The sequence below is a fragment of the Corvus hawaiiensis genome, chromosome 5 (assembly GCF_020740725.1).
Source record: "Corvus hawaiiensis isolate bCorHaw1 chromosome 5, bCorHaw1.pri.cur, whole genome shotgun sequence".
In the NCBI taxonomy this organism is placed as follows: domain Eukaryota; kingdom Metazoa; phylum Chordata; class Aves; order Passeriformes; family Corvidae; genus Corvus; species Corvus hawaiiensis.
The window spans coordinates 23,229,897-23,256,181 of record NC_063217.1 but is presented as its reverse complement, the minus strand read 5'-3'; the positions used below and the strand labels follow the sequence as shown (position 1 = coordinate 23,256,181).

Here is a 26,285-nt window from a genome sequence, read left to right as displayed (position 1 = left end):
CAGGCGAGTCATTTACGGACATAAAACTTAAGGAGCGGAGTACACCAGTGCCTCCAGGCCCCTCTCGGAGGTCGTACACCCACACCCGGTAAAGCCCGGCCCACACCCCCGCGGCCGCCGCGACCCACACCGCCCGCCCGCCCCTGGCCCGGCCCGGCCGTGCGCCCCACACCGTGCCAGGCGGCGGGATGGAGAGGCCCTGACGGCCCGAGGCGGAAAGGGGCAGGAGCCGGTCTCGGCCACGCCGCGGCCCCTGAGTGGGGGTGCCCGGGAGCAGCGGCGGCGGCCGGGGCCGGGGAGCAGCGCAGGCGCTGCGGGCGGCAGGGGGAGCTGCGGGGCGGGCGCGGCAGCCGCGGTTACCTTCGGGGTTGGCGCTGATGAAGACGCGGACGCTCCTGCCGCTCGGCACCAGGTGAGACGGCAGCGCAGAGAGGTTGCCGGAGAACGCCGCCCGCCGCAGCGCCGCGTCCCGCGGGCAGGGCAACCTGCCGCCCGCCCCGGCCGGCCACATCCCGCCGCGCCGCAGGGCGAGCCGCCGGCTCACAGCAGCCCCCGGAGCGCCGCGGCGGCGCCAGCGGCTCTCGCCACCGGCTGAAGGGCAGCGGCCATACGGACCCTCGGGCTGCCCTGGGCCGCCGCCTGCCTCCGCGGCGGCGATGCGGCTGGGGCTGTGGCCGCCGCCCGGCGCCGGAGCGCGGGGGCAGCGAGGAGACGAGGCGCCGACCGCCCCCCGCGCCGCTCCCTTGCGGCGGCCGGCGGCGAGGAGGGCGCGGGCAGAAAAGTTTGCGGCGGAGCGGTGCCGGGCGCGGCGGAGGCTGCGACGGGACGGCGGCCCCGCGGCGGCAGCCGGACCCCCAGCGCCGCCCGGCCGGCCACGGCCGCCGCGGAGAGCGGAGAGCGGCGGGAGGCTGCGCGCCGGGAGCGCGGTCTGGCCGGCGAGTCCCTCCTGTTCCTCCTCCGCCAGCGAGGGTCTGCGGTGTCCAAAGCGGGGACGCCTCCGGTGAGGCTGACGGCGCCTTCGCTCCTTCGAGTGTGTCACAGCCCCGGGATCGGATTTTTATAGGAAAACTGCTGCCAGCTCATCCTTTGGGCTCGGAAGAGTTCAGAGTCCTTCTTGTGTTCCGTAATCTCCTGCACAGGAGTCCCACCTGCTCAGATACAAAAGAGAGATGCTCTTGCTTCTTTTTTCTTTCCTTTGTTTTTAATCAGTTATTTATTTATCGGAATAAATGAAAAGCTGCGGTTTTGAAGAATGAAAGAGACAGGAAGCAGCGAGACGCGCCGCCGGCGGGATGCGGTCCCTTTGCAGCAGTCAGCGGCGGGGCATCCCGTTGGGCAGCGCCGATGAAATATTCAGGAGGGCGGCGGGGTCGGGCCGCGGCTCCGCGGAGCGCGGGGGTGGGCGGGGGCGGCGGCGCGGAGCGGAGCGGTGCAGCGGCCCCAGCCCCAGCGGGCGGCGGGCCCTGGGCGAGCCGCGGAGTTTAGAAACCTCCCCGGGAGGGGCGGGCAGGCAGGGACATGGCAGCACGGCGGAGAGGAGGGGCTGGGGGAGCAGGGGAGGGGTGGGCACACGGCCGCAGACAGCTTGATGGGTCTGTTGGCCGTGGGAATCCCTTCTTGGTAGGAGGATGGCGACTTCGGCAGAGGGATCTGCAGGTGTTTGTCCCTGCTTGAAAGGCTGGAGACAAAAGTCTTTAACGCGGGTGGTATTTATATATTTTATGTGCTGTAACTGATACAAAGCTGATTTGTGTATTTCCACGTATATAATACAGTATGTCCAATGTATACGAAACAATCTTGCTGTGTTTTTCAACACAGTATTTAAGAACTGTACTCGTTTGCGTTACCCCCTGCGCTGCCGTGGTCCCAGCCGGACGAGTTGCCCGCTGTGGCAGCAGTAGGGGAGTCTGAGCTGACTTTCGCGGAGGCAATGCTACTAAAGTAGGAGAAAGCAAACTGCTCGGCTCCGTTTTAGAAACAAAGGTGACAGCCAGATGGGTTCCTTGAGTACTGATGAGCAGATTTGTTAAAAAAAAAAACCCTCCTGATTCCTTAAAGAAATATGGCATATGCAGAATTGCATCCTGTATTTGCATGTGAGTATAAGGGAGTAAATTTGCTGCTGTTTGCTTGCTGTTGCTTTGTTAGTTCTGTGCCCCATAAATTTTGAGCTGATTTCAAACAAATGAAACAGAGGGTTAAAGCTTGAGATATTAATTCTCAAAGAAAGAACATTCCTCTAAGTTCTGTGAACGTAGCTGGGTGGGGGAGAATGTACTTATGTGCAAAAAGTAAAAACATGCATCATATATTTCAACCATTAATATTGGAATATCAGCATTGGGCAGAAGGGTTGTGGGACTGTTGGGAACTGAGTGTCCAGGAACTGGAAAAATCCCACTTTTAATCCAAATGTATATTCCTATAGGATTCAGCAGTGTCCAATAAGGAGCTGATCTCACTTGAAGCCTGTCATGGTAGACACGCATATTTATCTTCTCTTTGGATTCTCTGATGCTCTGTTTAAGACTAGCTTGAAGCTTTGGTATAATTCGGTTAAAAAATCTGACAGTCATGAGATGCAATTCCCTAGGAAATGAGGCTTCATATATGTCATTGCCTACAAAACTGTTGGTCTTATCTGCACTTCCCTTTGCCTTTGTGTAGCCAATATGCTTAGGCGTGCCTTTTTCTGGCTAGTGTCATGAACAGGTAATTTCTGTAATACAGAGATGAAAAGCAGCTCCTTGAGGCTGCAGACAGTTAATGAGTGCATGAAGGAAATGATTTATAGTGTGGGCTGAGTTACGTCTTACGTACTTTGCTGAGACTAACTCTCAGCTGGGCTATCTCCTTTGCTTCTCTTGCATAAACTACTAGGCAGTTTGTAAGTAGGAATTTGCTTGTGGAAGCAGCTCCTGGTAAGGATGCAGAGACTATCATTTCATATTGCTGCTGCCTTAGTGTTATCATTTTCTCAGACAGCTTCTTTGGAAGATTGATCATTGATCTACCCCTTCCCCATGCCAGCCATAATGCAGTGGTTTTTTAAGACTCTTTTTGGCAGTCATCTTTACTAAGTTGAAAACTTGAGTTCGCATAATTTTGGAATTTTTTCTTTGACAGTGTTGACAACATCATCAGCTTTTAACTGAATATATTGTTTCATGAACCCAGGCTGAATGAAATGGGACCAGGCGTATCACTTCCAGCTGTTCACCCTGTCTGTTTGTTGCCTGGCTGATACCGTGCTGGTGGCAGGCATAGCTGCGTTGCATATGAAGCAGGTAGTCCGTGCAGCTTGCAGGCTGCCTCTGTGCAGCTCAGAACCTGTGCTGATCTATATTACTATTTTGATCTGTACACTGGATTGCCTTTATGCATGACTCAGCTTCCTGTCACGGTAGCTGCCACCTCTGTGAAAGCTGAAATGGACAGATGCCTCAGAGTGGTAATCTCTTCTGCTGTCCGGCTTCAATCTGTTTGTGTTTGGGGCTCAATGTCCTAGGCTTTAGCACCTGTGAATATAAAATGCTGGGAATGAGGCTGAAATGGAGAGGATAAAGAAATGACTACAGAGAAACTAATTTATTGCTTTACCTGAGACTTTATCAGTATAAAGGCACTCTGGGTGAACTCAGCTGGGAGATTAGTTGGTAGCTTTTCTTAAATTAAAAATATTTTGTTAATTTAACAAATTAAAACAATATGAAAAAATGTTATGTAAACAAAAATAAAAATCATGACTAGGATTCTTCTGTGTTCATTCTAAGCATACATCAAAATTACCCTGTTTCACATTGAATAACATGCTTTTAAAATTGTTCATTTAGAAGTGATATGTTAGAATCAGTGTCTGTATTTGAGTCCCACACTAGTTATGTGGAAGCCGCCTGGGTGGTAGATGGCAGAGCATTGCCTGAAGGCATGATCCCCAAACTTTCACCCTGACTTTATTGTACTTGGCAGCTGATCTATGGTGTCTGTCAATAAAGCTAATGCAGGAAGTATCCTTTTGTCAGACAGGAGTAAAACCAGATCTATAATTCTGCAAGTGACTTCATATAAACATGGCTTGATCCTGAAAATCAAGGAGTCTGCATAGTAACAGGGAATCTTTGCACATACTCACTTCTTATGTATTTTTCCCCCTTTCAACCTAATGTTACTTGGTTATCATTCTGTCTTTATTTGCTCCAAGTTTAAATGAAGGAACAGAATGCATTCCTTCGTAAAACACATGAGTAAAGTCAAGTTATTCCTGATGGCCTGATCCTGCTGTAATTCAAACAGAGTACTGCTTTATTTCTTGAGTAGTTCCACAGGAAGTGGTACTGAAGGTAGGAAGAACAGTTCAGTAGTCCTGATTCAAATCCATCGTGACCCGTAAAAAATGCACCAAGTTGTTTGGCTTAAACCCAGCATGATAAGGGTTTGCAAATTAAAACCGGCTTTCTGAGACATGTCATCCTGAGTCAAGTTGTTTAAAAATGAGCATTACAGATCAGTTCTAATATGTTAAAGAGCTTGGAAAGTAACCTGGGTGATATGCTATAGGCAGTTAACTATGAGAAACACTTATTCTGTCTGCAGGCTAAATTTAAGTTCTTGTTCATATGTGTTTTAATATTTCAATATATAGTGGGGTGTGCAAAAACACTTGGTAGTAGTTCAATATCAGTCTCACTGCTATCAGAGGAGACAGGCTCAGTACTTCTGTTGAAGGCATACCTGTAGCTGGCACTTTTGTAAAACATATACCAAATAAGTGACAGGGTCACAACAGTTGAGGGGTTTTATTTATATCTTTCAAGTGAAGCGTTTTGCCCTGCACTAAAAAACAGGCACTGCGGTATATAGCTGAAATACCCATCAGTCCTCCTCAGATGTTTAGAGCCTGGTTCTGCTAGGGGCTGTGTGTTCAGCCTTGCTATTGTCTTCATTCCAAACCAGTAACTATTTGCAGGAGTTGGGAAGGCAAAGTTTTAAGATCAGGTCAAAAATCAAGGCTTAAGGGTCAGCAAATTGACCAGAATCTTGCTGTTCGTGTAGAAGTTAAAAGACTCCTGTGTAGAGTTACATCATCTGATGAAATACTAACGCAAAGCTGAGTGTTACTTTGCTGCTCCCCAGCAAGCTGGCCCAGTTTTACAAGCAGGCGACGAAGGCAGTTGCCTAGAGCGACAGACAAAAGGAGGCAATAAAATCACATTCTAAGCAAGAATGAGACCCCGTGACTCTGTGCCTGTTTTTGCCGGTTTAATGAGGACTCAGTGCATTCCCCAGGCACCATTCTCCTCAAGGTGCTGATGTGCTGAGACTGAGCAAGCTCCTTACTACAGGAGCCATGGCCATGGTTTGAACATCCCATCTATTTGTGCTTGTCTCTACTTCAACTTGCTGCTGCTTAAACTGAGTGGAGAAACTTTATATGCTCCTCCTCTGCTCCTTTTTCTTGACAGTGCTGTATTACTTTTGCCAAAATGCTTGGATTGGCAGGAGAGCAGGGACAGATGTGCTGAGACTAGAGAGCTCACAAATTCATGCTTCACTAAAAAAACCCCTGTTATTATTAGCCTTGCAAATTAGGGATGACAGGCTGCTGAGACTTACTGAGTTTATATTTATGTCAAGAAACTCATTGCAAGAAGTAAGACATATCTTAGTAAATCTTACATGGGTACTGGATTGCTATAAGGATCTTTTACAGCCATCTCAGGGCTCAGTTAACACTGTTATTAAATTTCCTATTCTTCTTTTCTTTCTTTGCCTCTGTCTTTTGGTTCTTTTACTCAGAGTTCAGATTGAAATGCAGGAGAGGTGGAGTTTTTCTTCAGACTCAGATGTTTATTATTTCTTATCTATAGTGCAGCTGCACAGGATGTGCCTCTAAGTTAACATGGTGAAAATGGCCCCAGAGTTCTACCTTCTTAAAGCCCAAACTACCCAATTATGGAATGTCAACTAATTTATTTTTACTTATAATCCAATAACTAATCATTCATGTTCCACACTGCAGGTTTTTTGTACCAGTACCAGATCACCCAGGCTTGTGAAGAAGAAGGAAGAAGAAAGAACTAACCTACACCCAAAATCCTCTATCCTGTTACATGTATATCCCAGAAACCTAAATTTTTTACATCTCTACATATTCCACCCAGTGATATAACAAACTTCTTTTTTAATTACACAGCAACAATCTCAGTGCTATCACATAATTTGGGAAGCCTTTCCCAAAGCCCCAGGTCAGATGCAGTGCGCTTTTGAGGATCACTGCCTGTCAGCACTGAAAGACTGAAATTCTCTGAACCCAGGGTTCCAACACACTACTTGATGTAGGCTTCCATTTTCCACCCAGTTTTGAGTGCTAAAAATGTTTCCTGCCTTTTCTCCACTGCATGTGCTCTGACACTTCTAGACTTTTGGGAAGGATCTCTTCTGTGCTCTGAATAGGTTGCTGTATTAGGCTTTGCTAATAGATAGACGTGGTGGAGACTTCAGTATCACTGACAATATGGTTAACAAGCTGTAACAGAGTACCTTTCTGGAATGACAGTCATTTTGCCCTACTGCTTTTTAGAGGAGCTGCTTGGAGCAGCAGAGTTTTGTGAGCTGACTGCAGGGACTGAGGTGACGCTGCGTTGGTTTGCTCTAGGTTCACAGTTGGTTTGTCATGTTGTCCAAAGGCATGCACTGAAAGCCTTGGTAGGTCAGCCTTCACCACACATCAAGGTCTGTAATAGAAAGAAAGGAAATGCATATGGATTACAAAAAGGAGACAATTTTGTCTCCTCAGAAGTAATAAGAATTTGGAAAACTACTACGTTTCTTTAGACTTTGTAACTTCAGTCAATCCCTGTGTCATCAAAAGGAGATTTATGGGAGGGAGATTATCCCACATTGGCCCACTGGAATGTTCTTACTCTTTGTAACACATTACTATGTTCAAAAGGGGGTGCTAAACTTGGGTCTCATAAAACAAGGACAAGTTTGAGTTTCTGTATTTTTAATCCAGGAATACATTTTTCTTGTGGGTGAGCCTGTAATAAAATTCTGCTAACTTCTCCATATTGTTTGCACAATTTCATAATGATTTTTTTTTCATTTTCCCTTTTGATATTTTACTTTTGAATATACAGTAATGGGATATGTGTTAGGTTTTCAAATCACTTTCACAAATGCTAAGGAGAGGACTCCAGCCTAGAATGTGATTTCCAAATATGGAGGGATAAGAACAATTCTGTCTTTTAGGAGCTGTCAAGCAATGTGATTATGCACCTATGTAATATACAGATTATTTTGTATTTCAAGGAAAAGAGAGAGGTTAATACCTGATTGGGTTTGTACCATTGTAAGCACAGCTGTACTTCATTTCCACCTCCAAGTTCCAGTTATTTTATTCTAAATCCTGCATCACTGGGAATCTGCCTTGACCCCTGGAATGACAATCGACTGGAAATTGAAGAGGTCTGCACCCTGGTTTTTTTTTGTTGTTTGTTTGTTTGTTTAGGTTTTTTGGTGTGGCTGTTTTTTGTTTTTTATTTTTTTAATGTCCTTTAGAAATTTTCTGTTTTCTTTGAAACTGAGCAAGGCAAACAGCCTTTTCTGTAATGTTGTAAGTGGCTACACCGCATCTATAATTTTATCTCATCTGATTCTTGATTAAAAGGTTCTTCAGACCTAAAATAACATGATTAAATTTCTTATTTTTGTGTGTGTGTGTGTGTCAGTTTCTACTGGAAGATTAAAATAAGCCCTTTTATTTCATGCAGAATTAGAGTTCTCTTGCACATGTATGTAGGTGTACACTCCCCAAGCACAGGTGCATACACACATGTACATACTCAAAAGACACACAAGGACGTATGGATAAATAAAATCACATGGAGTATGCAGCAATAAGATTTCCATGTTAGTCATTCAAATTTGCCCATATGCCTTTAAATTTTACCCTGTTGCATATAAGCATTATGGCAACCTATAATTAACTGACCCAGTATTCTATTTTACAATCCCTTCTCATAACTCAGTGCAGAAAAGAGGGGTGTTCATTTAATGAACAGTTTTCAGCTCTTTGTCAGGGTGTGTTTGGAGGCAGGCTTGCAGGTCACCATCAATACCCTGTTAGAAGCAGGTTTTTTACTTTTGAAGTCTCCCATATAATTTCCTAAGTTAGTATATAAGCACTTCCAAAAGCTGAGTAACAGCCAAGCCAGAAGAAGTTTCATGTTTCATTATTGAAGCAAACTTGTTCCACTAAAGCACAGGAAAACTAACACCTAAAGTATCAATTAATTTTGGATGCCCTCTCTGAGATAGCAAGGACTGCATTTTTTCAGAGTAGCTGGTATTAGATACTGAGTACAAGACATGATTTTTATCAGCTTTGGTTGTAACTGAGAGTGTTCAGTGTTTTTGTATATCAACTTTAGGACTTCCAAGTCAGGTTGTCAGAAAATGAAGAATCTAGAATTAATGACCACCCCTGAAAATTTAAATTACTTAATTAGCATCATAGGAAATCTGGGGCGGAAGCCAGGACAAAATGTCATTCCCTCCCCCTCTGCAATGTTCACTTTCTTAGCTGTGAAAGTGGTTCTTTCCTGTAATTCCTTGCCTCATTCCTAACCTCAGCTAAAAATAAATTTGCAATCTGCTTTATTTTATGGTCCTGCATCATCCTTAAAGGTAGTTACAATAAAATAGGAAAAATATGCTCTCAAGTGCTTTTAACTTACTCATCCCACCCTCTGAGTCTTCTCACATACCTTAGTCTGCTTCCCCAGACTTCATCCTACTCTACTGTCCATTTCTTTATCCCATTCTGCTTGTCTTAACCAGTTCTTTTGTATGTTTCCCAGATTCCTGTCCAGTGTGTCTGTCTCTTTCCATTGCCCAACACCTGCTTTTCCCCTCTTCCAGCTACAGGTCCTAATCTCCAATTTCACTCTTTTCATGCAATTGGAGTGTCTGTCTGTTGTTACTCCCTCTCCCTCCCCTGCCTTGTCCTCATTTTTTGGCCAGCCACTCACTTTTAGCTCATCTTTCCCTGTGCTTTCTAGGGTTCACGACTTCCCTTAGCTGTTTTGAGCTTCTCTTCTCCCCAGTTGCCCATTTTACATATTCCTCCCTTTCCCCAAGGGCAGTGGGGAGGCCCCTGCTGCTCTCTGACAGACACTTCTCCTAGGACAGTGAAAAGGAGCTTTAGTGTTCTGGAATATATACTGGTAGTGGTGACAAGCGTGGTAAAGTCCCATATGATGAGAACATTTGAGATGGACCTAAAGGCTTCTGGGTCTAGAAGTTGTTTATGGTGGCAAAGAAGATGCTCATATTCCCTCTGAGGAAATGCAATCCAAATACAAACCAGAAAGTAAAGGAAGAGGAGGGACAGAAGGCTGAGATGTTTCTCTGCGAGTCTGTCCAAGTTTCTGTGTCACTGCTTTTGCATAGATTGTTGTGGGAAGGAATCTTGGAATCATCTGAAACAGAAATTAGGGAGAGGCTGAGCCTAGGGAGTATGTACATGTCTGCAGCTGAGTTAAGAGAGGCCCATCTGCTGTGCAGGGTTTCATGAGTGTTTTCTTCTTCTCCTCAGTGAACTATACCTACTGCACAAGTGGCAAGTGAATTTTAGATGCATAAGTCAAAATATTCATGTTGCAAGGTTGCTGCTGAATAAAATTTAACAATCTGATTTTACATTTGTGTCTGTGTGTATATATTTACTTATTTGTGCACATTACATGGAAAATAAAATCACTGCGTTCTGATGTGTTTGTGCTAATAGAAAATGATGCCATTTACACTCCATTGTTAATGTGATTTTATGTGATTTATTGACATGGAAGTTTATTTTGGACATATGAAGACCTGGGAGAGTAGGATTATAATAACAACAATAATTTGTCTTTTTAATGCTAAGAATGAAATAAAGAAAAAAAAGAAAAAAACTTGCTAAGCTTTGTTTAACCTTCAGGGGTTCTGGAAAAGCAGCTGTCACTTTTTAAAATCTTGTTTAGTATATGCCATCATTTTTCATCTGGATCCCGTGTTGATACTGCAGCTGTGCTGGAGGAAAAGGAAGCTTCCACCTTTCCGAGTCCAGAACAATGTACTCAATCTTGGAGACAAGCGCTGAGAACAAAAGAGAGTGTGCTTGCATGGATCTGATTATTCTGGCACAGAAGTGGTGGCAGTGGATTTCTGTGTCTAGCCTACTGTTGCTAATAGTGATTTCTGTAAGCTGATGGAGCACAGAGTACCTTATTACCAAATGCCTTCAAAGACATGTTTTGCAATCATTGCCATGTCACAGTTGTACAGTGCTGTGCTCTGAAGTGTTGTGAAGGCCCTTAGGCAGCCTTAATGTAAAAACATTTGCTGAAGAGCCATGAAGACAACTATCATCATCCAAGGGTGAATTTTAATTCAAAATAATCTTTATCCACAAATAAAATCTGTAATTTGGTTCATTGCTTCAGTAAAATGATTTTTTTTTTTACAGAAGCAAGAATAGTTTAGTCTGTTCTTGGCAGTTAATCATATTTGCTGAACTATTTAAATAATTCAGTAACTCCCTCTCATGAGTTAAATGCATTGCTTATTGTAGGGAATGACATCATTACTGTCCTTTCGTCAATGTAGGTCCGTATAAACCAGCAGATGCAAAAATAGAATAATAGAATCATCAAGGTTGGAAGCGACCTTTAAGATCATCAAGTCCAACCATCCACCCAGCACTGCCCCTGTAACCCCTAAACCACATCACCCAGTGTCAGATCCAGATGCGTCTTGAACACCTCCAGGGATGTGACTCTGCCACATCCATGGGCAACCTATTCCAATACCTGACTACCCTAACAGTGAAAAATTTTTTCTAGTATCTAATCTGAATCTCTCATCTCAGTTTAAGGTAATTTCCTTTAGTCCTCTCACTGTAGGAACGGCAGAAGAGACCAGCCCCCACCTCCCTACAACCCCCTTTCAAGTACTTGTAGAGAGCAATGAGGTCCACCCTGAGCCTCCTCCAGGCTGAACAAACCCAGCTCCCTCAGCTGTTCCTCATAAGACAAAACATGTCCTATGAGGAACAGCAAAAATGTTTCAGGGCTCCCAGTTCTATAGTCATTGAAGGTTGCTGTCAGGGTGAGATCATGTACCAGCCCCTTTTCTGCATTGCTTTTCTTCAGAAGAAAATCTGCCTGTTTGGGCTGGATGGGAGCAGCAGCAGGCACCAGGCAGAGACAAGTGCCCTGACACTCACTGTCTGCTTCACTCCAGGCACCAACCTCTGACTCAATCTTTGCCAAATTCTCTGTGAGCAGGTAAGTGTGCCGAGTATGCCATTTGATATTTCCTATCAGTTGAGCTGATGGGTGCGATCACTCCTTTTTTAGTCTTCCTGTGTAAGAGAGTTGGCAGATGCTCTTCCAAGAGACACGGTTTTCTCTTGTTTGTCTGGATGCCAACTGAAACCAGTTGGACAGCTTTAAATCCTTTATAAAAACAACTATGTAAAAGCTTTGCTTTAAGGTGTCCAACTACCCACAAAAAAATCTAAAAATAATAAATTCCCTCTTCTTCAGAATTAGAGCTTGTTCTCCCAGTAGGAGTGTGTGAACTTGCTTTATTGGCTTTTTTTTGTAGCCGTCTTCTATTGACAGAAGTGAGGCCTGAAGATGTGAAGGGACAGTTCAGGCATATCTGGGGAACGCAACCCCAAATTCTTGAGTCTCAGTTGAGGTGGCTGGTTTTACTCCTTTTCTGTTAAAAAAAAAAAAGGAATCAAAGCAATTGAAAGCATTTTATCATTCCCCCCCCCCCCCCCCCAATTCATTTGTTCAAGAAAGCATATAAAAATGTGAAAGATGAGGAGAATTGTCTTCCTTTGAGGACGTGAGTACTCACACCTGGTGATTTCAGTAGGAGACAGAGCACAGCTAGAACCGGGGTGAAGCACATACAGTTAAACAAATTACTAAATCTGAGTCAGGAAGACGATTCTCTCCAGGCCACACAGGGCATTGAGTGCATTTGCCCCACAAATTCTCATGCCTACAGTATTTATGTGTCTTTGTAGTGCATACTGCACTATGCAGGCTTCAGTTTGCTACTGCATGCTGAAAAATGTGTAATGGTGTTTTATAATAAGCAGCCAAGTAAAATGGATTTCCTTTAGGTTTTCTTTGCCCCAAATATATGTTATGTATTCTCTTCAACTTACTGACAGAATTGTCTACTGAATGAGGCATGGTCAAGGTGTCAGGATTTAACACCCAGACCTGTCAACATTTGCAATGACTAAACAAGTTAATTAGGATTACCTCATCTGAGAAATTTAAGGATATAATTCCAGGTGATCATGATGCATCTTTGGCTGTCGCTGAATCCTTAGTTCCATAATTGCTAATTTAGGTCATTCAGCCTTATGGTTTCTGAGAGCCTCCTTCCTCAGAAAATAATTCTTTGCAAGGATATGCAGAAGCTAGGGAGTCAAAGCTGCAGCTGATGACTGAATGGGTTTAACAGTAAGTTTATATGCATCATTTCCTCATTAGTAAGCTGTGAGGGAGCTGAGACAAGCTGTAGTATCTCCTCACCTTGCAGGAATGATGGAAGTATTAGAAATCATGAGAAAAACATAAGCACAAGACCTTCCAGGTTGCACTGGCTATCCACTACAAATTTCAGTAGTTGTGATCCTTCAAATGAAAGAACTTCATTTAAAAAATTGAAATAATCTAATTTACCAAATCAGGATTTGGCCAGGACAATGGACTTGAGTTTATTAGTCTTGAGAGGACTGCTTTTGGTACTGTCGTAACACAACTGCATAAGACATCATTTAACTCTTCACCTGGAAAATAGCATTTCAACCCACATTCTGTGTTAAATTCAACTTGTGGCATTGAATCACTGAGAGCAGATAGGTGTTACAAGTTACCATGGCACCTCCTTGGTGGTTTCCACTTCATGGTTCCCTTGAGCAGCAGTATCTTTTGAATTTTTCACAACACTGCATCCTGGAATGGTGTGTTTATATTGTGTTCCTTTTTCAATTTTTGTTTTCAGGTATAAAACAAAAACTGAATTTTTGAAATTGAATGTTTTTCTTTGAAGACAGAAACTTGAGGTGTGAAACATTAGCAGCTCATAGCAGGTGCTGGGGCTATTTGCATTGCTGGGTCTGTCCACCACTGCAGCACTGCTTGGCAAGTAATGTGGCTGCAGTTTGGCAGTATTTTGGGACGTCAGCAGCACAGAGGTTTCTTGACATGGGTGTGACCTGTATTTAGGAATGAATTAAAGTTTCATTCTTCATATTAAAGGTGTTATAGAGGTTGCTTGCTGTTCTCCAAGGGAGATGGGCAGCTGAGCTGTTCAGAAGATAAAAGCACACTGCTGGATAATCTGTTGAGCAAATAACTGTCTGTGCCTTTAGAGTGCAGCAATATCATGATTGTTCAGAGAAAACAGCACTGAAAATGTCTGACAATGGTTAATTCTCACAAACTTTAATCTCATAATTTTATTACTCACAGACAATTATGTATCACAGGGAAATGTATAAAGCTGTTTACTTTTGTACACCTAAGGGCTTTTGGGACATTTTGAAACAGTATAGAAATAGATGGCACCTTATAGCTGTTACATTTCAGAGTCTTGCTGTGTTTTTGGGACACACTAAGATGATCAATGACAATATTTTTTTTTGGCCATATAGATTCAGCTCCCTTCAGTCCTCACATCTGCCTCTCCAACTGGGGCTGACTTCCATCTCTGTCAGGATGTGCTGCAACTCAAGGAGGATTATGTACACTCAAATGGCCATTTCTTCAACAGACGTTATTTTCTCTGAAATTCTGTTTTCTTGGACCCTGCAGGAAAGCATTGGAGTGAGAGATACAATGAATTATTTATTGGAGTGATGGGGTCAGATATGTGGCAATAGTGTATTTCAAAACAGTACAAAACAGTGTGCAGTGAATAGCAGCAGTTTGATGTGATTTTCTGCTTATAGTGGCTTTTCAGTCTCTAAGAACTGAAATTGAGAGTATATATTGAAGTGGATGTTGGAATATTTTCCATGGCATGTGCTTTATGTGTTCTTAAAGCTCAAGGCTTGGGGAATGCTCTTGTTCTGTCTGCAGTGTCTGGCTTGGTACAGGCAGGCATTCAGCTCTGCCTGTGGCTTCCAGAGCAGCCCACAACTGAGGAAGAGGAAGAACTGCAGGAAAACAAGTTGTGGGAAATCCAAGCATTCAGGAAAAGAGTGTCTGGACCTGGAACATTCTTGTGGACTCCTCAGTGAGAAGGACACTTGGGAGGACATGCAGGGGAGGATCCTGTCTGTGGTCTACCGGGGAAGGATAGCACAGGAGGTGTTATAATCCAATTACTGCGATTATTAGATTATTGCCTGAATTAAGGTGCAAACAAGACCATATGCCAATGTCAATAGTAAGGATTTTATTTAACAGTTAATATGAAGAAGAGAGAGGTAGAAAGAATTAGGGAAAAGAGAGAGTAGGGGAGAGAGAGTGACAGAAAGACAGATTAAGTAGAAAGATAATCGCCACATCTGCAGATCCAGTAGTGTCCTACTGGTCCTCTTCTGGTCTTCTCAGTGGTGAGGATCCCACAAAACAGAGTTCAATGAGTTAGGATATGTTCAGGTGCAGGTGGGTACGCCCAAGCCCCTTCCGTGGGAGGAGTTTTACATTTTCTTTTCCAACACTGGATCTGTTGCAACATTTGTGGATTGTGTGCAGTCCTCTGGTGGAAGGCCTCAGAAATTCATCTGAGGGGCACTTCAGGGGTCTTTGATGGGTTATGACCATTCTGAGACTTGACAGATGCCTCTCATTTGAATGTGATCTTCCCTTGGGGTGGTGGGGAGTTTCACAACCAAGCTAGTTTATGTAAGAGTACACAATTGGCGTCATAAAAAGCACCATCTGCAGGGTCTGCTTCTTATCTGGCCCAAAACTCAGCTTGTAGTCTCTGTTGGTGGATGTTCACACCCTCTGTCTTATGCAGACCAGAGGTTTTGCCTTCACACCCCCAAAAACTCTCCTGCTCCTTCTCAGTTCGTGGGGAAGAGTGTGGAAACCCAGACTCAGCAAAAGAGTCTGTGGGTTATAGCCTCCCCCAGCCTTGTTTACATCTTTTTAGACCTGAGATAATTGGTCTACAGTACCACCTTTATTTTATCTCAAGTTCCTGTCAGGTGGCTTAACTTCCCCAAATCCAGGAGGCATACTGGATACATACACCCCGGGGAGGATGGGCTTTGGTGGTACAGATGAGCAGTTGCTTCTTTGCACGCTTTGCTACAGTGGACAAAGTCCTCTGGTGATCTTAACAGTGTTTAAGAATTATGATTTTTGAGTCCTGTTACAGGAGGCCAAAGAGTGCACACTGTTGGGAGGGTTCCTGGGAAATAGTGAAGGAGGTCAGGTTGTCTGTCCATGGGAAGAGACAGCTTTCCATTGATTTAATAGGCTAAGTCTTCAGTGCTACATAGAGAACATACTCCTATTCTCCTGATATTTGTCTGGAGCTGGTGGCAGAGGATGACTTGTAAGCTTTATCAGAGGCTACTGGGCCTTGATATGACAGGAAAAAGGGAGTCCTGGAATATGTATTTACTTGGATCAGCCAATTTGCTCATTTGTCTAGAATGTTAATTATTCCCTGTGGGAAAAAAAAACCAAACCAAAAAACCAAAACCATATTTGAAGACACTGTAAATCCAAGTAGCACACAGCTGTCATTTATTTTTCACGAGAAAAAAAGAAAGGTCTATATTTGTTCTTCAGCAGTCTTTTCACTTTCCTTCCTTTAAAGCACAATGACAGTTAATGATTAATAGACAGTGCTGCCAGCAGGAAGCCAGCATAAGTGTGGAGGAAGTCTAAATAATTGAAGTGAAAAGGTGACAGAGGCAGCCATTAGTTCTTCTGGATAAGAAATTCTTCATTGCCTGTCTATTTGCCCAAATGAAAAGGAAAATCTAGCATTTGAGCAGCACAGTCTTTAGACTTCATTATGCACTTCTCTTGGGAACAAAAGAAACAACCAGGATTAGTCTTTTTAAATTAATAGAAATTGGTGCAAAATCCCCTCATTTTTAATTGTGTCACAACACGTTACTGGGCTTGCAACATAACCAGCTTGTCAGAAGTAACTGGGCAGCATTCCAGAAACAAATACCCTACAGCAGAATGAATGTTATAACACTGGACACTTGCCTTCACAGAGTGGCTCCCCTCCGAGACATCCTGGTGGTCACAGGGGACCCTGTGTACTTGCACAGGAGGCTGGTAATTTTTAGGACTGAGCAAAACAAGGTGGCAAATGTTGAGCAGAAAGCTAGCTTCAGTAGTTTCACCAAACCCAAAATTTTCCAAAACAAACAAAAAATAAAATAAATACAAACTAATAATTAAAGAAAATAAAAAGAACAAGCTTTTGTTTGTTTTCTGAATTGTGCCTTCTGGAACTCTGTGTCATGGGCTTATATGGACTCTGTGTCATGGAGAATATTATTGCATGTTCTTACAGGAAGAATGAGGATCCTTTCCAGCATTTTTTGAACAAACTGCGGATTACTGTCTCATCTGACACTTTGCATAGTTTCCTTTAATTTCTAGTCATAATTTAATAAGGGTCGTATCACAGGCTATCCTATCTTCTATAGAAAAAGTTTTCTAGAGGAACTGTTAAATGTGCTTGTTTAACTTGTGGTGTAAAATGAGAGGGTGGAAGCAGCAGTTACATCCAGCTCTAGATAGCATCACATCTTGGACAAAGCTCTCCAGGCCTGTGAGGTGATTGCAGCAGCAGCAGTGATGCCCTGTGCCATGAAAGGGAGGTGTGCTGCCTTTCCCTTTGGTGTGACAGCTGAGTTTTCTGTCACCTGTGGTGTTCTGGGAAAAAGCTGTGGTAGCAGGTATGAAGAGAACCATTCAGCAAAGTAAATTTGAGGTCCTGGACTGTGGCAGGTTTTCTTGAAGAGTTTGTCTGCTACTATCCTCCCTCTTCATGAGGTCTGGATGCCTCTACTCAGCCCTGGTGAGCCCTCATGTAGAGTGCTGTATCCAGTTCTGGGCTCCTCAGTACAAGAGGGATATGGATCTCCTGAAGTGAGTCCAGGAGATAGTGAAGGGCTATGAAGATGATTAAGGAACTGGGGCATCTCTCTTGTGAGGAAAGGCTGAGGCAGCTGGGTGTGCTCAGCCTTGAGACGAGATGACTGAGATGGGACCTCATGAATGTGTATAAGGATCTGAAGAGAGGGTGTCAAGAGGATGGAGCCTGGCTCAGAGGTGCCAAGCAATAGGACAAGAGGCAATGGGCAGAAACTGATGCACAGGAAGTTCCACCTGAATATAAGGAAGATTTTCTTTAAAGTTCAGGTGACTGAGCACTGGCACAGGTTGCCCAGAGAGGTTGTGCAATGTTGTTGTGGAGACATTCAAAACCCATCTTCACACAATCCTGAGTAACATACTCTAGGATGACCCTGTTTGAGCATGGAGGTTGGACCAGATGACTTCCAGTGACCCCCTCCAACCTTACCTGTTCTGTGATTCTGTGATTCTGTGATTCTGTGATTCTGTGATCTGGAATTAATTTTTAACATTTTTTGTCCAGGATCTCCTGAAAGTTTAAAAAAAAAAATCTATAAAAATACAAGGAGATCTGCCAAGCATAAGCTTGCACTCAGTATTCTGGAGAAGAGGCTATTTTCATTGCACAGCTTTTTTCTGTACTGGAATTTGGGTATTTACACATGTTCACTAAGTGCTTGTCAAATGGAAAGTCTGTGATTTTGTATAACATTAATGGCTCTTCACAGCTAAAGTTGTATGTCTGCTTGAAGTAAAAAACATAAAGGAGGCTAGTAGAGGTTACTGCCCTTTTAAAGGAGTTTTAAATGAAGGGGAATCACAAATGTATGTTTGATTCTTTTTGCAGAGGAGTTTTTTTGCAGAGGAGTTAATAGTATGAACAAAGGCTGAAGAGAGAAACTGGAGTTAAAGGACTTTGAGAACATAAGATAGTACCAATTCCTTGTATGTCCAATGAGAAGGCAAGATGCAAAAAGAGAGAAAAAGTAGAAGTAAAGTAGCAAGCAAAGTCAAGCCAGAGAAAGTTATGGAGGAGGGAAGAGGCTGAGGCAGGAGAAAGATGGTTGAATGCACAGGAGTAGGAAGAGCTCCACAGTCCAGACTCAGAAACATTTAGCTTATTACAGACAACCCTTATGCTATGTCATGAATGAAAGTCAATGATATATTCTGTTGCTTATTTAAATGTGAAAGATCTATAATAGTATTTCCTGGAGGTATTTTGCCTTCAGAAACTCAGGATGTAGCAGCCACCTTCTCACAGTGACAGTCAGTGTAGGAAACTGCAGAGAGGCCATGTCCTGATCCCACCACTATTTCCCATCTGGTAAGGTTGAGATAATTTTCCTTTCCCTGCTTAAAAGTGTTGCAGCAAAAGGCAGTTGCAGGAAGATACCAGAGCAGTTCCCAAGGGAAGGGTCTTAGAGAGGGGTTATAGAAGGATGTGAGGAAAAAAAGCACTTTGAAGGATGAAAGACAGAGGGGAGCCTGAGGACCTAACCTGGGAACATCCAGGTATTAAAGAGGGGGCACATCTAGTATTGATGGAGAGTGAATTGAAGACTTCTGTTGAATTGAGTTTTCTGAAGCAAATCTCACGTGTTTACTGTGATCTTCTAGAGGAGGTGGAATATAACTATTTCTTTTGAGCAACATATTTTTATGCACATAATCTGTGTATTTAAACTATTACAGCAGTTCTAATGCTATTCCTAACAGAGCTAAATTACAGAAGAGAGGCTTCATTTTTATTCATCAAATAACACATGGTAAGTTTTCAGGGAGACTGGGGGAAAAGTAAAAATCATAAGTGATCTGTTTTGGTTGCTACTGCTGTTATGTTTCTTTTCTAATCCTGAGGTTTTTTCCTACCATTTTAATATCTTTGAATTTGTTACATTATTTCTAAATATAGAACAGATGAAAACTGCAGGAACTATCTGTAAGATTGCTTACATATTATACTTTTTGAGGATAGTTTTCATTAAAACCCCACTGTATTTACAAAAAAACTCAGAAGCTGATTTATTAAGTTTCCTGGGCACTCTGCAGTTCTCAATAGATATTTTCCAGAGCTCCTCTGACTTCTGTAAGTCTCTCCTCATTTTGCACAGGAAATACTGATATATCAACCAGCTTGCTTAAGCTGATGAGAAAGTCTGTGTTAGAGGTAGGTACTACCAGATTTCAAATCCCAAACTAGTATTTTAAATGCACATTTTAAACAGGTCATTGCTCAGATGGATCATCATAGTAATTTCAATTTGACTTCCTCACATGAATCTGATTAAAGTGATATTTTCAGCGCATCAGTATACTTAACTCATTCTATTATCTTGTGCTTTTTTGAGGTAGAAAAGGTGCTGCAGGTGCCTTCTACTTCCATTTTTTCAGTTGGCTTGCAAAGAGTTTAATCAGGTTTTATTCACTGAAGAGTATCTCCATCTAAAGAGTTCTCTTACTTACAGAAAGGTCAATGAAATCATAAGGGAACCATCAATGCTTCCATTCCACATCCATGCTGTAAAGTTTAAAGATGCTCCTATTCTATCTGCTAGCAAGAACTCCCTCTACATTTCTCAGAAGCAAAGGAGAGTCTTTTTCTCTGTTTAGTGGAAAATATCTGTCTTTCAAGCTCTCAGCTCTAGAATTAGACTAAGTGGGCCTAAGTGTAGGCTTTTCAAGATCCACTGCTCAGGTACCTGTACAGGCATTAATGTAGTGTTAGTAAGCAAGGTCACTGATGAAGGCTGGGTCCTTACCCTCTGTAACAATATGATGATGGAAATTTTTGTTCAGATAAGAACTGGACTGGAACCATTTTATTTTCAAAAGTTACCAAGTAAATTGTTTTAAAACATTATTATTTTTTTCAAAATTAAAAATGCTTGCTACACTTTGGAGATACTCTATGAACATCTAACCCTTGTCTAATTCATGTTGGCTGGTAATGGCCTTGTCTAATTCTTGTTGGCCAGGTGCTGAATTCACTGAGTGGTGGTCTAAAATTCCAGGGTTTGTCTTGGATAGAGGTAGGAGTTTTAGATTGCCAGATCTGCTGCAGGGCCAGAGTATTGGGTTATTTATCAGAAGATCCACCCTGAAAATGTGGACCTTGAAAGAGCTGTGCTTCTGTCTTTGGGAAGGTCCTGGCGACAGGCACACCATTGAGGGATTTTGATTCCATTATAGGCTCCACAACCTAGAATACCCAGGCCTAGAACACTCAAGCATTTGGCAAAAGATTGTCAAGTCCAAGACATTTTTAATAAAGGTTTGTGTTCCACACATTGACATTTTCTGACAAGTATTCATCAGAACATTTCCACTGAATTTAATTCCTAAGTAACAGAAGCCATAAAATTTCCCCAAGCAGTCCTCAACAATAGGATGTATTTGGGTCAAACTACAGCATGCATCTCCAGTGCTAAATTAATATCCTCTTTGCTATTGTTAGTCCAGGCAGCTCATAGCTAGTCAAAGCACAAGATAAGCTGATATTAAAAATTGCTGAGCAGTGGCTAAGATGAACAGAGAAGTGTTGGTATGTCATGTAATTATCTTGATATGTGAGGAGGCTCTGTTATTGCTTATTCAACTTACATATTTTATATAGGGAAAGCCACTGTACTATGACTTTGGGCTCATTTACATGCCTTTGTCTAGTCAGAATTAAATGCAAATTTCATGAGAAAAGTAATCTTGAAATGTCCAACAAAAAGGATTCAGATTGTCGAGATAGAATAGAGCTTATGAACAAGGATGATTCTCTATTGATTTAATTATAAATGGTGTGGGCAATAATTTAAACATGTTTCCTTAAAGAACCTAAAATCAGATTTAAAAAATATTCTTACAGTAGATACCTGTAGGTTTTCTTAGGATTTAAGCTTAAGTTCCATATTGTATTATCACCACCATATGGATTATCTTCCGCTCACCCACCTAGACACCACAAACTGTTGGTGACAACGTCTGGAGCTCCTGCTCTGATTCCATGCTAGATTATTTTAAAATAGAGATAGCAACGTTTCAGACTTACTGTCCATGGATTTGACTCTTCTGTGGGAGCACAGTCTGACATAATAGTACAGCTCCTTTACTGCATTGCTGGAGGGATAAGATTTTTAACACCTGTTCAGATATGAATGATACATTTGCTTCTCATATCTCTACACTGAAAACTCATTTTGCTCTGAACATAAAGGCAGTTCCATCTGTCAAATCACCAAACACCCCCATTTCCACCCAGGAACCTGCTGACCCCTCAGAAGCAACCCATTCCTCCCAAACTCAAATCGTCTGGTTCCAGATGAAACAGGTCCATGCACTGGAGCAAAAAAACTACATGCATGCCCTGGCTACCACATTTTCAAATTTCCCCTAATATGTCAATCTGTTTAGAACAGAGTAGTTGTAGCTCTCCTGTGGGAGGAAAAAGTATTCAAGCTTTTTACAAGAAGAATGTCAGCCTTATTAAGAGGTTACAGAACAGAACAGAAAAGGTTTATTTCGTACCCAGAGAGCAAGTCACAAATATGAAGGAGGCCAAATGCCAGGTGAAAAACAACCTGGCTTGATCTCAAGTTAGTTTTTATACTCCGTGTCATATTTTTCATTGTGTGCTTGGAAGACTCCAAATCTAGTATGTGGTAACACTGCATGCTCTGGTAGGTACATATGAATTGGGGTTGGGATACAGGTAATGCACAGAGACCAGCAGTGGGGAAGGGCATATAATCCCAATGCTAAGGAAAATGTGTTTCTTGAACATACACTGGAGTATGTTCTGTGTGTAGCAGGCCAGAACAAGTCATCCATACATTATATAAAAATTCCTGCTAGGGAGATATTCAGTCTTTAGAAGTAATTGATACTTAGAAGTCCAGAAAGCAGAATTTAAGAGGCTACAAGAATGTTTCATTCTCTTAGGAATGTATTTGCTGTTATAAAATCAAATCCTTCATGCTGACACTCAAGTTTCTTTCATGATTTTTCTACTCTAAAAAAAATTTTGGCTGAGGGTTTTGTTTAGAAGTCAGAAAGCTCTGCAGAAGACAGGAAAAAAAGGCATTGGCAAACTAGCTACTGTAAGATAAATCATACTGTACAGATCTTCTGTAAAAAATTGGCTCCAGAACTTAATGTGCTCCTTAAATTAGGTCTGTAGTAGAAAGTAAAATTATTTGCACTATGAACAAATTAATTAATTTCCTGTTCTCTGGGATTTGCCTGTTGTGGGAGTAATTCTTCAGTGTCAGTTTAGCCACAATATTTATATGTGTCTGTACACCTCTTCTGAGAGAGAGCTGGTAATCCATCCTGTTAAAGGTTTAAATACTTCTTTGATACTAAAATATTTTTCTTTATTCCATAAATATCTGGTGCCACTGAAGTAGGATATACTGCCTAATGTGACAGAGCTATAAACTTGGAGCCAATGGGTGATGTCAAAGTGAGCCTTTGCAAAGCAATTAATGTGATAAAACTATTAGAAACACATTCTATAGGCTTATAAAAAGATCTGTCAGCATTGCAGATACCTGGCAAGAGTTTTCAATTCCTACAGTTGGCTTTAACAGTTATAATGGGTAATTTTTAAAATGTTTCAGGAACTTTTAGCAGTGCTGATGCCAGCAGAGTAGTGAATATGGTACTGCGTAGAACAAGCACTTCTCTGAGAATTTATCCACCCAGCATTTATGTCTTGACCCCAAACCCCAGCTGCACTGGCCTCTGCAGGGACTGAGCCTTTTAGATTTACCTGAAATGGAATTATAGATTAACTAGGAACTTAGTCTCTGCTTAACCATGACTCTTCTGAAGAGGAAGAAGGGGACCTTCTTTTGAGAGGGTCTCATTAAGTTCAGTGGATGCTGGTTCAAAGTCTGTGCCTCATCTCTTCCCTTCATGCCCTCATCCTAACACCTAAACCCCAGGCTAAGTATGGCAGATGGGCAAAATGGCCTCTCTGATTTTTCTTGCAATGGGTTTTGTATAGTCAGGAGAACATATATCTCAGACTTGTTAAAATAAAACACAGCATGTCAGTAAAAGTAGCATCCTTCTGGTAACTGTATTCGCATACTAATAAATGCACCGTGCACTTGCTTCATACTAAAATAGAAGGATCATTTTAATTTGGTCTTCTCATTTACTTTTCTCTTCTTAGTATTGGCCAGAGGAGTAAATATGTTCTTTCTTCATCAAGCAGAAATTCAACAGAAGTAAACTTAAATGGTGTTTGAACGCTCTGTATTTACCTTGTACGATTTTACATGAAGAAAAATATGTGGATTATATCACTGTCAGATTGCTGTCCTGTGTAAGACTTGAGGACAAGTTGGATCAAGGTAATATTTGTAAAATACAAAACAAATGTTATTTCAAACGCATGCTGATATTTATTGAGATCTTGCAGAGTAATCATTGGATTTAATTCAGTATACAGGTCTGTGATAAAAACAACAGCAACAGCAGCAACTCTTGCACTGCTGCTCTTGCTGCTTTGGGGATTTTAGCAATATTACAGAACAATTGCCACAGAAGAGAAAAAGCTTGGAGTACTCAAATTGTGACATTGCACCAGAAGAAAATAAAAAGAAATTGGCAACTTTTTATAAATCAATCTTACATTTCAGTTGGAGGGGAAAAAAGGGTCTTCACATGGTCCAGTATTTATTTGATGTGCTATGTATTTAAAGGGGCATTTAAATACTATTCATGATATATAATTTGTTTAGAATATAAGACGCCACCCCAACTGGTGTTACTCTTTGACAGTCTAGGTGTATTTCTGAATTGAAACTCTTAAAACTCACTATTTTTTTTTATTTTGTGATTTTGGCTTCTGTAGAAGATTCGGTATAATTTAGGTTTTTTCTTTTATTTTTTATGTCACACCAATGTACCTTAAAACATACACTGGTATGACATAAAGGATCTATTAATGACTTTTGGATGAATGAATTTTAACTCAATAACTATGGTGTGTCATTTTCCAGCTGATAAGCCAAAATTTGTGCTATTTAGTTCACCAAGAGGTGGCAGCCTTCACTCAAGTCCCTCCAGACTTGTCTGCTACAGGTTGACGAGATGTGCACCCGGCATGGACAATGGTTGGTGAGTATCTGGAGATGGATCCTCAGACTCTCTCAATGCTATTGGTATTCTGTATTATTGATTTGATAATGGGAAAAGACAAAATGTGTGTCAGCTAATGTTTGTTTGTTAGTTATAGTTCTTTCTGTGCAGCTTGTATGGAAAAGCTAACATGAAGAATTTTAGGTAGGATTTTTGTGGGTTAGTTTTCTAAAAGTCAGATATCCAGTTTAAACAATCATTTGGGCTCTCTTCATTCACGATGAGAGAAAATCTCTACTGACTCTATATTGCATCCTGAGAGGCTTTAGGAGATATGAATTGAATAGCTGGTTAAACATGCCCATCTCTCCCTGCAGACTGTGGAGGAAACTGAGGTAACTAGTTTAGAGTAGGTCTGAAATTGAAGAACGAAAGTGAGATGTCCTGAATATTTGTGTCTTTAAATTCTATCTGAAGGCAAGCATTAATTTTCATATTTCTTCTAAGGTCTTGCGGGCATGTATGTGAATGAAAGAAACATAAACAAAATATTCCTGCTGGTCTTCATTGCTTCCTACTTATATTAAAAAGAGATGGTGAGAAAAAGCACATCCCAATTTTTCTGGACATTTTGCACCTTTGAGAAGACAATGTTTTGATTATTTTGTGAAGATTCTATGAAATTTATAGCTAAATAAAGTTTCTAAAACATTATTAAGGCCAAAGAGTATCTGGGATGGGACTATATATCGTGAGATTTTGATTCCTTATATTTTGTGTTGTGCAACATGCAACAGCTTTGATTTTAGATTTTCTGACCTATGAGGATGACTACTGATAGAAACCAGATTGAGATATGATGCTCTGTTTGTGATTTAATCTCCCATATGCCTTTTGAAAGCAGATAAGTAATTTCCATCATCATTTGCATTAATAAAATTCTGGAAAAACATGTTGGAGAGTGATTTCTCTCTTGGTCATAACTGTTCTTGACATTTGCAGAATTCCTTTGGTAGCTGAAACAGAAACATCACAGATGAAGCCATGGAAGAGCAGAAGAGTTGGCACAGATAATCCAGATGCAGTGACTATAAGAATAATGCAGCTATGTGGGTATGCTGCCAGCGTCTCATTAGATCACAACACTCTTCCCCTGTTTCTGTGACCCCCACTGACACTGTGCTATCACAAATTACTGGCTTTCATGTCATTCTGGAGGTCCTTGGAAAAGATTTAAAACACAGTAGTTGCCAGTTTTTAAAGTGCTCCCCCATTCCCCAGTTTTAATACTAGCAGTTTTGAGGAAAGTAGTTTATTTTATCTGTGATGATTATGCTCCTTGTAGTTTTCTTATTTCTAGGAATAAGATCTTAGTTTGCACTAAGAAACTCTGACGGATATTTATAATGGTCTTAGTATTATTTGTGCACTTCAGAGGCTTCACATTCTGACTGGAGACAACATATGCATGTCTTAGGCTATTCAAATAAATGAATGTCTGGGCTGGAATAATCTGTGTAGGGACGAGAAGGAGAGGAAGGTTAAAAGCTAAATGAGATAATCCAAAAGATTTACAATCAGCTGTGAAAGCTGTTTCCCTGCACTAAAGCTAATCAAGACAATGAATTTTCATGTTTGTCTTGTACTGCAGCGGAAATTGAATCAGATGTCTCCTGGGGATTCTGTTATTATTTGGTATTCACACACTGGCACCCACACTTCTTCAGCTGCTGGCAGTAAGAGAACTTTGATGCACACACAGTAGCTAGGCTTCTTGCAAGAAAGTGAAGAAACAACATTTCCCAACAATCCCAAACATACGTTATCTAATGCAGAGAGATCCAGCACTTAGATAATGAATGTGTTCATTCCCACCTGTTGGGTGGTCCAGATTTGTCAGCTGTATAGGACAGATTTGGGGTTTAGGATCCCTCGTGAGCTGTGTTTTGTTCTCACTGCTAGGAGTGGGGGAATGGTTGTTGCCTGACACAGGGAGCTGGTTTGCACTGCTGGGCTGTGGATGGGGTGATGCTTGGGACTGGTGGCAAGAGGCGAAGGATT

The 26,285-nt window shown here is 41.8% G+C and overlaps 1 protein-coding gene and 1 long non-coding RNA gene across 2 annotated transcripts in view; one reads left to right on the top strand and one right to left on the bottom strand.

Annotated features, from left to right (window-relative positions):
• NWD2 (NACHT and WD repeat domain containing 2) overlaps positions 1–511 on the bottom strand; it is a 54,175-nt gene extending 53,664 nt beyond the window's left edge. Inside the window, exon 1 of the mRNA XM_048303210.1 lies at positions 361–511. Coding sequence (XP_048159167.1) covers positions 361–511 — 151 coding nt within the window. The remainder of the gene's footprint in view (positions 1–360) is intronic.
• A 914-nt stretch (positions 512–1,425) lies between these two features.
• LOC125325795 lies at positions 1,426–25,157 on the top strand. The gene is made up of 4 exons (XR_007203545.1): positions 1,426–11,330; positions 23,314–23,494; positions 24,146–24,263; positions 24,732–25,157. It is a non-coding gene; the product is annotated as an uncharacterized LOC125325795 (long non-coding RNA).
• Positions 25,158–26,285: the final 1,128 nt, after the last annotated feature.